The 12,862-nt window shown below is 36.9% G+C and overlaps 1 protein-coding gene across 1 annotated transcript in view; it reads left to right on the forward strand.

Annotated features, from left to right (window-relative positions):
- The first annotated feature begins 306 nt into the window (after positions 1–306).
- The window catches only part of LOC107090552 (ephrin type-A receptor 6-like), an 82,128-nt gene continuing 69,572 nt past the window's right edge, over positions 307–12,862 (forward strand). Inside the window, exon 1 of the mRNA XM_015383990.1 lies at positions 307–780. Within this exon, the coding sequence (XP_015239476.1) occupies positions 615–780 (166 nt within the window). The 5' untranslated portion in view covers positions 307–614. The remainder of the gene's footprint in view (positions 781–12,862) is intronic.

The raw sequence follows: 12,862 nt of genomic DNA on the forward strand, positions 1-12,862 counted from the left end.
AACAGCTTCATATTTCCCCCATCATCTCTGCAGCCCAAATACCCAAGTGAAATCAATAACCCAGCAGACTTTGCGTCTGATGGAAACGGTGCGTTTTCAATGAACAGCAGTGAGAGATGATGCCAAATATTTTTAAAGACAAGTTCTTTTTGCAGGTCTTGATTCAAAATCCGTGATTGTTTAGTGCGGGGAGAAAAAAACGAGTTAGCCTGCGCAGGAGCATTTCTCCCATCCTGAGAAGAGAGAGAAAGAGGATGCAAGCACTGACACAGAAGCACAAGGGATGCACTGGCAGAAAGTGAGCTGGAAATTCCTGTTTTTTATCCTCCAGCTCTTCCACGCTGCGCTATTCATATTTTCAATTAAAACATGAACAACTAAAGTGACTTTTTTTTTTTTTTTTTTTTAACCTTGAGTGTGATTTCTAGTTTAAAACATCTACTCTCCATTTTCTAACTCACTTCAAAGTCTTTTTCTCATCCTTTATTTTAAATCACCTGCCTGTCTGTATCCTGTCAGAAGAATCCGGGATGAACGACTGATGAAGACAACTCCTGTGGGGTAGCAGTGATTCACCGAGTCTGGATATTGGAAAGATTTTTTCACGTTCTTTTATGAAACCCCATCAAGTTTACATTTGTCGGATCTATTCGGGAGACTGCGGCGGTTCAGTGAAAAGCGCGCTGGTGTTTAATTCAGCGATGCGCTCCGCTGGGAAATACTGTGTGTTCCTGCTCCTGCTTAAAAGTGTCCTGTCGGACTCAGGAACCTCCAACCAAGGTGAGTTCTGCTGTGCAATAACAGCACACTAGGGGAAAGATCTCACTAGATCTAACAATTTAAAGTAGTTAAAAAAAACATCCGACATATACACCTATTTGCCTAATAAGATGCAGACCACAGTTTGTTGATACAGCATGAGATGTTGCAGACATACTAATATTTGGACCACAGACATAATTATAGTTCCATCTTATTTTTGTCCAACAAAAAGTGTCAATTTTTTCAATTTAAAAAATTACAGCTTAAGATTTAGTATAAAAAAAAAATAATTTGACCTACACTGCAAAAAATGCATTGAGCAGGTTAGTGAGACACTAATTGAATAAGACAATTTAAATTTAAATATATTATTTAATGTTTTTATTTCAAGTGTAAAAATGCTCATTCCATTGGCAGATCATCTTATTTCCCTACTCAAGTGAAGGTTAAATACACTTATTTTAAGATTTTTTTCTCATTTTCAGAAAGTTTTTGCAGTGTAATTTATGTAAAGATACTGAAATAAGTAGAATATATCAAATGATGTCCTTCACCTCTACATTATGAAAGCAGTAAACATCACCATGGCTAGATGGGCCACCGAATCTTACAGTAAATGTAAGCCTCTGGCAAACTGTCAGCTGCTGTGGAGGTGCATCTGTCTTTTTCCTGATGAGTTTCTATAGTGTATAAAAATATCTTAGGGTTCTCCCTGCCTGAAGATGATTGCTTGTGTATTAACACACACCATCTACGTTTTTTTATTATTATAATTATTATATTTGTCTACTTTTTGAAAAAGAAAAACCCCAAAAAAACAAAACTTAAACCATCTCTCACTCTCCAGACCTCCCCTGCTGTCACAGGGATATAGTTTGTGCAGCTGCATATACATGAGTAGCATAAGATATAATAATGTAATCTCTCTGCAGCTGCACTGTGTCACATGAGAAAAAAGTTACTGTAATGTAATCTGTTCTGCACATCTTCCACTTTGCACATTTGCAAGGGCGAGTTTAATATTCCACCTCTGAATGCTTAATGTTTAAGATACACATTTTCAAAGACGACAGGATTCTTCCCACTGCAGCCAAATGTCAAAGTATCCTTTTCTTCATTTTTCTGTGTGTGTGTGTGTGTGTGTGTTTTCCCACTAGGACACCTGTCTGCCTGTGATGGTGACAGGTTTGAAGAAAAGGAGGTACACTCAGGGGAACTAAAAAAAAAAAAAAAGACAACGTGAGATGTTTAAAATACACCTAGAAAGAGCCAATACATGGCAGTTAGTTGTGTAATGAATATGATTTATTTCTCATGCTTCACGGAATTGGGGGGAGAGAATATTTTGTCTTTATATAACATGTTATTTATAGAAGAATTAAGTTTTAGAGGTCAGAGTAATTTTAGGTTGTTTGCCTTGAATAAATAAAAACTGAAACTGAACCTGTCATTGTAACTATGTCTACTCCAAGGTCAAGTTGGGATGTTTGAAAGCACACATTCCTTGAGCTTTTATTATTACATAAAACCAGTATAAATAGGTCATACATCATTTCGCTTCTCAATATTACAAATTTTGAGGTTTAGAGAAGGAGCTGTGAAGCTGGATGTTGTAGCTAAAAACAGCCTTTACACTAATAAAATAGATGTAGCTTTATAACACAGAAAAGCAATTTGATAGTTATGTAACAGATCCATTAAGCATTTACATAGTGGTGTGCATAAGTCATCTACCTGTACTAAGGGCTTATGAGCGTGTTTTTGCATCATTCTGAAAATGGACTCCTAAAAAGCATTTTGTCAAAGGGAATGGTTTGGAGTGTCTTTGTGTTTACGCGACGTTGCCTAAAAGCCTAAGGTACTGGCTTTAAATATTGGTAGACCTCATCGCCACTTATAAATGTTGACCTGAGGTCCATTTTCCCTCTACAGAACTGCACACATGGTGGAATTGATATGCAAACAACAAGCGGAGTGAAATTAAAAAGTCTACAGTATATAGTGAGAATACAACTTTTTAGCATTAATGTATACAATGTATTCTAGGTAATATGCTTATCTACTTATTAAGTGTTTAGTTTAATACTACCATCCTGTTTTATCTCTGTTTAACCATCTTGCAATCATCTCTAATTTACTTTTAGAAGATAATAATCGCCATCTTGTGTGTTCAAAAGTAAGAATTTTATTGATATGTTCCATTTTTAATTGTTTGATTTTTTGAAGCAGAAAACATGCATGTGTAATGGCTTTAAATGCTTTTAGGTCAGGGGTCGCCAACCGGTCCTCATCAACTGATTGCAATCTGAACATGATGACTTGATGAGATGAATGGAGTCTGGTGTGCCTTTGCTTGGTTGGAAAGAAAACCTGCAGCCACACGACCCTTTCTGGAACTGGTTTGAGACCCCTGCTCTAGGTGGATAATGTTGTGATCTAAGGTATTCAGGTATTGCTGCAGTTTTATGTTTTAGCTTAATTTAAGATGCTTTGCTGGTTGCCCTTCTCAAAAACTAATCTGTGTAATTTGGGATTGTCGAATCAGTCACTGAATTAGTCGTTTGACCCTAGTGCCCCTTTATGAAAGTCTGTGCCCCCGTTAAACACCAGAGCTTGTTGTTGGCTAGCCAACAATACAGATATGAATCTTAACGGATCAGAGATATTTTTGGTTCTCTGGTGTAGGATGCAATCTAGCAACCTATTCTCATTATGAGTGCGTATGAAATCATACGAAAAGTTATGCACCGTAATTTCGTACATTTTGGACGTTTTTTTCGTCATATGCGCATGCGCATCGGATGCACCATTCACGAATATAGAATATAAATTACAATTAGCCCTAACCCTAAGATATAAAACAGCAAGCAATGTAGTTAGAGACATGAATAAGTGATTTTTTGCACTGTTTTTCCCAGTTTTACGTCCGTCCGCGGATCTGCTTTTTTTTCTGTCTGCCAGCGCATGCGCACTGATGTAGTTTTTTGAGGAAAAACGTCCAAAACGTACGAAATAGTGTGCATAACTTTTCGTACGATTTCATACGCACTGATAATGAGGATATGTTGAATCTAGAGCGTGAATGCGGCCCTTTCTTTACAAATAGCTCCATCATTTCTCAGTCTTCTCTGCCCAAAGTTGTCAACTATCAGATTCCAAACCACTGCAGGAGACAAAAATTTTGCAACATTGCAGAATTGCCAGTTGCTTTCAGGGGCACCAAACGGAAGTTTCTGAACCCTGTAACAACCTGCCACCACCATGATTCACAGAGTGGGTTGGATGTTTTTAAGCAGATATGCAGTGTTTTTTAAGCCACATGACAGTTAGCAAGAAGTAAGAAGTTGACCTTATTTTCATCTGACCATGGAACCTTCTTTCTGATTTTGGGCTTTCACCTTCACTGCTTGTGGCAGTGGTTGATGTCTTGGGTTCTTTGAAACGGTAGTTTACTTCTTGCTTTTATGAAGGGAAGATTTATGAACAACCTTTGGGTCTTTGGGAAACTTCTTGGAGCAAAGCTCTTCTAGCCCAACCTGTTAGTTTACGTTGACAACCGTGTAGTGGTAGGTTTATAACTGTGCCATAATCTATTTTCAGATGTTAAATTAATAAGTGCTTACAAAGTTTCAGTCCTTTAACCCAGATCTTTGTGTGTGTTTGTTGTGTTTTTTGGTTTTGATGCATTAGGTTTACTTCATGCTCTCCAGTGTTGAATTCCATTAGACAGGTTGACTATATTTATTGATGAGGCGACTGATAGAATAAATTAATTAGACTGAATATTTAGGGCTGTCAGAAAGAAATGGATAACTATTTAGCTACTCCAGAATTTTCTGAAATCTTTTTGTAACAGAAAAATAAATGTTACTCTATGGTGTACCAAATAACAATAACATATATTTGAGATTGTTTTATAGAAAGACAGAACATAAAGTTGAACTCTGAAAGCCTTGATATGTAGATGAACTGGAAACAGGCAAGATGTTCCCTGTCCACTCGAATAAAACTGCAGATCTGGTGTATGAGTCAAATAGTGTCCATGTCATTGGTTTCGTCATAACAATGTGACACACTCTAAATGTATACTTTTCCCTCTAGCTTAGCCTGTGGCTCAGTGTTCAGCTCTTATGCCTTAGTTATAATATCTCATAAATAAAACCATCACTGTTAATAGGCCTCTCCTTTACTGTATGGTTGGAGGTGTCTTGTTGCAAACTTTGCAGTTGTCTTCATCACTGTTTTTGGGGAATGTGTCAGTAATTAAAACATGACAGGATTTCAGAACAAGGAGTCTGAAGTCTAGTATCTGAACGCAAAGACATTCAGATCCAGTCTGCTCGAAGTAAAAGGACCCTGCTTTTTCTTTAGAGTATGCTGAATTAAACGCTGACGTTCATTTCTGCTACCATCTAATACAAAGGAAAATCATACTTACTTACAGTGACTTGATGAAGTAACTGTAAAGACAAAATTAAATAGCAGCTCTTTGCAGGGACAATTATGAAAGTGGCTTTCTGCTCAGAATAGTCTTATTTGAATAAGCTTTTTTAGGAGGGAATAAATCTTTTGGAGAGAGAATATGTTATGCTTCCCTTTCTGCTATAATTTATTCAGTTATTACCTAAAGAAAGACAGCAAAAGTGCTAGATAGAATAGATAATTGAATACATAAAGAGCGTATTTAGGAAAAAGCAGTTTTACCTTGTTCTGTGCAGGACCTAGGACCAGGTGCTAAACATACTGGAATCATATTTTAACAGAATGCCAAATAAACACTTTTGGGTCTTTATATGGCATTTTAGATTTAAATATCCAGACAGTCTCATAAAAGAAATATTTAAGATTAGACAGCTAATATTACCTGGGAGAGTATCTTTTCTAGAAGAAAGTCCACAAAAAGCAGTTAAATGCCTTCAGTAGATCCCAATGCTGCAAAAAATTTAAATCAAGAATAGAATTTGAAATATTCCTTCTCTCATATAAAGCTCTTACTGATAGGTTTCATTATTCATTTAAAGTCTGATCGTTCCACATGTTCCAAACAGTGCCCTTCGCTGTCAGATCACGATTAATTGGTGATTCCTAGATTTTCTACGAATAAAAACTGGAGGCAGAACTTTAGTTTTTTCACTGATGCTAACATCTTGGCATCCTTGGCAATTCAAATATTGTGCTGTCACACAAATCATATGAGAACATTTGTAATTGTAACAAATTCTATGTGCACCAGGCCCTGAAATACAAACATAGATTTAAACATGCAGAAATGCAGGTCATATGGTTTTAAAAATTCAAAACCCATAGAAAGATGCAAGTGTCTGAGAAAAAGCAGCAGCATGGCTGGTTCAGGATAATATAATGTAGCATGTGTTGATTATAAATTTACTAATGTGTTAAACTAAGAATACTGCAAGTTTTACATGTTTACTAGTGACTGACTTTAAAGTTAGGCTTAAACCTTTCCTTTCTGATTAAGCTTGTACTGTAGTTATTTATCCTGACCTACTTTTGTTTCCATGCTGCTAATGGCTACGACTGCTGGAGGACATAATGGCCACCTTTCCTTATTCTCTTACATTCTCCTTAAACAAATAACTGCCATGTGAATCCCTACTGGTGTTTCCATTGAAGGATCTTATCTCACGCTTAGTGGCAGAAATTACATAAAGATCTCTATGTATATATAATCTGACTGACTGGACTGTAAATTGCTTTAAAATGGCACGTGTTGTAAGTTAAAGCTATGTTAAAAACTGATTTTGTTTAATTTAAAGAGGTAACAGGAATTAAAAAAATCATAATTGCTATCTTAGATTAATAGATGCACTCAGCATATATCAGTATATCGTTTTTGATCGAAGACCTGGAGCAGTAACACTGTGTCAGAATAGAAAACTTAATGTAAAAATTTTAGTACAATTAAAGTTTTTGTTTCGTTTTTGTTTTGTTTTGGGTGGCTTTTGAACTTTCTGATCTGTCTACTAGTTTGTTATGGCTCTAAAACCAACATTTGAATTATAGCATCCCAAGATTCTCTTCATCTGTGAGGAAAAAAAAAATCTTTAAACTGGCAGACTTGTAAATGATCAGCCTGCATCAAACCAGGCATTTTATGCAAATGTTCTTGACAAAAGGTCAGTTTTAGTCAGAAGAATTTATTTCACTTCAGTCTGACATCAGATATTTTACTTTTAAATATTGGAAACAGGTGTAAAGATAAAGACTAACTGTATCTACTTACTGTTTATACTTACATTAAAAAACTGATTGTTTTCCTGTTTTTAGATTTTAGATATAACTACATATAAAATTGTTTTTTCAGTGCATACGATTTTTGCCATTATTTCCCATTTTCAGCTCTGAGCTTACAATGGGTTGTTGTTCATAGCAATCAAGATGTAATACCAGGAACAGATGGTGGATGATAACGGAAAGGTTGCCTCACATTAAACATCTGAATCTTTCCATGCGTATATTCAAGATTTAAGGATTATCTGGGGAGACCTGGGATTCTAAAATTATGTTAAAAAGCTCAGAAGAGACAGTAGCAGAAAATTATTCTTCCAGAGGAGATGCTCAGACAAGACTAATGTGATTTGACCTCTTGAAACTGTAGCTGCAGCATTTTTGTGTCTATGAGCACTTAGAAAAAAAAGTCTGTGAATTATATTCTTTGCTTAAATCTTTGTTCATTGTTTCTTGGCTCCAAGGTTATATTCTGTATTAAGTCCTTTTCTGACTACATTGTTGTCTAAGTGTAGTTTATCTATTTAGGAAAGAAAGGATGTACAATAAGAGGAACGATTTGCTGCTGTCAAACATGCCATGGAACATTGCTCCTGATTATGAAAGATTGTTCTAATTTTGTCAAAAAATCAATATCATTGTGTCTCGTGGTCTGTCTCTGTCTCTCCTAATTCTTTTTTTGTCTTCTTTTTAACATAGGGAAGTGAGCCTCATTATAATTCACCCCTTAATTACCAGCAGGGAATTGAGGCTAAGTGAAGTTTCTGCAAATACTAAAGTGGTTAATTTAGTCTCTCTAAGTGTTTATCTTTCCTGGTTATCTAGGGGGTTCTCAGAACAGCCTGGCACCCATTAAAGAATCCCAGTTTGTCTAGTCTGTGTTGCTCTAGAGCGACAGGTCATCTGAAGATGTGACTCTTTGGTCTCTAATGTCGACCACTCAAGTGGGACATACTTTATTGATAGAGATTGTAATTAACTGGCTGTGTGGAGACAAAGGAAATTGCACATTCATCACATCAAATTGGCTCAGGGGGCTTATAGCACGGGTCTGATAATGGCTCTCCTTATGCCTGAACCGTGACCAGAGTGCAGACAGCTAAAGGCGTTATGTTTGTCTGAACGCGATGCCATTTTGGATTTAGACAAACTAACACTTGTTAGCATGTTCATGTGAAAACACTAGAAGGCATTAATGCTAAGATCAGACTCTGCTTTGTTTGTGCCTTTTGAAACGACGAGGTTGTCAGATTAGCTTTGAGAGGCATGAATTATTGGCATGACTGTACGGTGGTTAATCATGCCACCCCAGAGGATTAACTGATGTTTGTGTTTGTGATCACAGCTTCCTGAATATAAGCAAGATACAAGGTAAACCTGTAGCTGTGGGGCTTTAATATGCACTCACAGCAGGTAAAGGTGCACCCACAGGTGTGATTTAATGGATTAATTTTCCCAACTGGCAGGTATTGCTGTTACACAGATTTGTTGGATGTAAAACAAAGCCAGCCCTCCTGCACACTACACCTAACTGTCCTGTTATGTGTAATCCATAAAATCCAATTGAAATTGTCGGATGTAGATAAACTGTTTTATTTCTACATATTACATGTCATTTTTTTCTTGTTCTCTAATCAAAATCACTAGTATAACTTGATTTTGGCAGTGGATCCGCCTGCTTTTACTCCTTGTTATATTTTGACTAATTCTTCCACCTCTTCCATCTCATAAAACAATCTAATCATAATAGAACTCCTTCCTTCATTTTAAAACTCTCAAATACGTTTTTTATTAATTATCACATGACCTTTGCATCACTATAAACCATACGGTGTATGTGATCCAATGAGGATACCACACATGTAGTAGTTGTTCATGTATAAATGGCGCCCTGGGCAAACTCTTTTTCGCTTCATCCCCTTCATTATAAAATCATAACACAATTTTGCAGAGACTCCAGGCCTAGAAAGGCACATCTAATATGCAAAAAATATTCTAAAACACTTGTAGAAAGTGTAAAACATTGTTAGAATAAATCACTGGTAAATATAAGCACCCTGTAGAAAATAGAAAACACCCTTAGAAGAGATATGTGCATAGAACTGCAGTGCATTCCCTGTACAAAATACTCAGCAGCTTCTAGTTTCTACTTTCTGATTGCTGATATGAGCTAATGATATGTTGGATTCTCAGCAGGGGTGTTTGTGTGCATTTTTACTTGCTGGAAAGTTTGGACAGTATTGGTGCATCTTGCTAGTAAAGTGAGGACTTTCATGTAAAGTGAGATCCTTTTACTTCTCCTCATTTGTTGGCTGGGTCTTAGGATGAAGGTGTGATTTAGGTTTAGGTTTGGTATCTACCAGTAATGGTTAGGTTTAGGGTAATTGTCATGGTTATGTGTGTGTGGTCATGTTTATCTTACTCTGTGGGGACAGTTTCACAGAAATATGCTACATTTTGCAAAATTAAATATACTTGTAGGGATCAAAGACTGGTCTCCATAAGAAGAAGTTATCTTCTTGGGGTGAGGGTTAGGTTTAGGACAAAGGTGTGAATTGTGTTTAGGTTAAGTTTAGGGTTAGGTTTGTGTTGGTAATAGTTAGTGTTAGGGTAAGGGTCAGGGTTAGGCCATATAATTGAACGCAAAATGAATGGAAGTAAACAGAATGTCCCCTCAAGGATAGTTTCACAAGATATGCATGAGTGTGTGTAAGTGTGATAAATGACATAATCTAGTTTGGGATGAAATGCAATGACTTCCTGAACAATCCACAAAAGCTTATCTTCCAATTCTCAGTAGTAGGAAGGTGCTTGCTGCATAAGACGTATGCAACTCCTCATTGATGATAACAGATAAATAGGGAGCTAAATTGAAATCAACTGAAAAAAATGTTTAAGGCACAAAAGACAGATAAGTTGATAAAGATCAAACATGACTGACAAGTTTTGCGTTTGAAAATAAGGGCAATTTATGTCATCCGCTGCGAGCCATTTGACTACCCCAGTCAAGCTTCAGTTTCCCTTATATTTTATGACATGCACAAGAAAAATAAACATTTGTCAACCAATTGCAAACTACAATTAGGTGATCAGATTTTGACTCGCAACTCTAGCAGCAGTTCCGTTTTAGGAGGCAGAATTTTGTTTATTTATTATAATTCTATGATATGGAAAATTTACGGGAGAGTGCAAATGGTGAAAGAGGGGTAAAATACGGTAGATTCCTTGTTAAAACGGGAGTTCCGACAGCTAAGATAAAATGATGTGGTCTTTTCTGATACCAACCCGGGCAACTGTAAATATAGCATAAAATAACACTGACATACCTACATGAGGCCTGACCTTCTGAAATGTTGTCTGCAGGTAAAAACACATGCAAACTTGTTTTTACCTGCAGAGTGGATCTTCTAAGAAGGCTCAAATGCAGATGATCTTCTAAAGACACAACTGTGCACATTTATGGGTGGAGGATATGCAAATGTAAATATTTAGCATGTGGAAAATTATCTTTCAAACCGGAGGAAGGGCTCTGAACCAGCCCCCTCCATCTATGGCCAAGAAAATTATTTTGTTCCTTTTTTAATGTTTGCAAAGTAATACAGTTTTATATTCAAGTAAAGTAAAGTATTTTCCTTTTTTTTCTTCCAATTATCCACTGCTGTATTGGGGCAGTACCACCACCTGCCATTCTTTACACACTGAAAAAAATAAGGTGATAATGCATGTTTTATTTGGCATTTACTTAATCATATTTAGTAACACAATTGTTTTATGTACTACCCTGCTAACATGAACCAATTGTGTTACTAAATAAGATTAAGTAAGTGCCAAAAACATTTGCATAATTTTTTTTGGTGTACCGGTATATAATGATGCCACTGGCGCAGCATCTTTAAAGTTTATCAAGCTGGTAAACATTAGGGCTTGCTCCCCTGCTACTATAGATAGGGAAATACAGAACCTAAATTGTCGCCTCTATCCTGGGTGAGGCAGCGGTTGTATCACTTTAACACAGAAACTGAAGCCGCAGGAACAGCTTAACTTTGGATCCCTATAACCTCCAGGAAATCTGCTCTCTGTGCAGGCGGTCACAGCTTGTAAGCACTCTGATAGCGCAAATAAACTCAGCGGTTTCTGAAAAGTTTTCTTGTATCTTTCTTTGCTTGATGAAGTTACAGTTAAGACCAAACCAACAGGCATTGTTAAAAGGTTGCAATGTTTTGAATTTGATTTACATGGCTACCAGACATTTCCACAGCTGCATCAGGCTGCTGTGGTGGTGAATAAATAGACAGTCTCAACGGTTTAAGAAAGATTTTGACCAAAACTAAACAAGTCACACAAGCAGAAGCCTATAAATGGCATCAATTTTGGCCAAAGCAGGTATGGAAAGCCAAAAAGGCTACATGCAATAAATTAAAAAGTGGCAAGATATATATTGCAAATTAAAAAATGTCCTTCTTATGATCTATGCATTTAATAAATTGCTTTTTTATTTTCATACTTTTTTTTTTATTTTCATTACATTGTCACAAGTATAAGGCAACAAAATCAACTCTCTCCATCTCCTTGGGGAGCAGTGGACTGCCATTGTGTGGCACCAGTGGAGCATTGTAGGAGTTAAGGGCCTTTGCTCAGGGACTCAGAGTGGCAGTCTGTGAGAGTGGAGCTTGAACTCAGAACCTCTGGTTTCCAAGCGCAATGCCCTAACCACTAGGCCACCACTCACCTTAAGTGAATAAATAATTAAATTAGTAACTTAATTAGCTACATACATATGGTTCCTGCTTCCATAAATATCTAAAATTTCATATGTATACATATGGTAGGAGGGACCAATCCTAATATATTGTCCCAGGGCCCAGCTAAGGTTGTCAGCTCGGTGAGAAATAGACAACAGCTGAGGAGAATTGAGGCGCAGCTGAGATAGGGGCACTGAAAGACAAAGGAAAGACACCTAAAACTAAAACAAAATTAACATAATAATCAGGAACCAGAGAGATGTTTCTAAATTGGCTTCCTGTTGAATAAGCTAGGCTTAGTTGGTCAAGTCTGGCCTGATTTTCATTTGTTGTCATTTGGGTTTCATAAAGCTGGCTCAGTCTGAATCCGATGCAGCTAAAGTTAGGCTTATTTTAAATACATCAAATTGCATCTCCGTCTCCTGTTCCAAGCTGTTATCCATTGGGAACACAATCCACAGTAGGAAAGGAACTTTGGACTGCTATACTGATCTTGGACAGCTGTTAGCCTTCCAGATGTCAGTACAGTATGTGACAGACTCTTTGGAGATGCTTTTCGAATTGGGACGACAAAATCAAGTCACACAAGTTCATAAAAGCTAAAACTTATGAAGTTGGACACATTTTTATGTGTCACACACAGTTCATATCAACTCCATGAGATGAGCTGTGCCTACATGTCCTGCTATGCAAAGAATTGTTGGCAACCATATACTGTAGCTCACATGCAATGGATAGGAATATCTGGACGTCCCTATGAACTATGGATAGGAGGCATCTTACTTCCTTTTCCTACTTCCTTACTTACTTACTTCCTAGACTTGCCTCTCTATTTGGACAACATAATAGTTGCTGCTGACACACTTCCCGTTTGGCTTAAGTTTCCTTACAGATTTGCATTATTTGGAAGCAACCTTACCCTGATCAGAACCAGGTTTAGAGCTGACTAAGTTCAAACTGCGTATCTTCTTTATTGAATCCACCACTTGTGCGCAGAGTATTTGACAGAAATTGGTACTAATTATCACTCATTACAATCAGTGTCATAATTTGGCCATGATGTATGGTGTGATCAAAATGGCAACTAGATATAAGATAAATATTATGGA

The sequence above is a fragment of the Cyprinodon variegatus genome, unplaced genomic scaffold, assembly GCF_000732505.1.
Source record: "Cyprinodon variegatus isolate N-32 unplaced genomic scaffold, C_variegatus-1.0 Scaffold15, whole genome shotgun sequence".
NCBI classification, from domain to species: domain Eukaryota; kingdom Metazoa; phylum Chordata; class Actinopteri; order Cyprinodontiformes; family Cyprinodontidae; genus Cyprinodon; species Cyprinodon variegatus.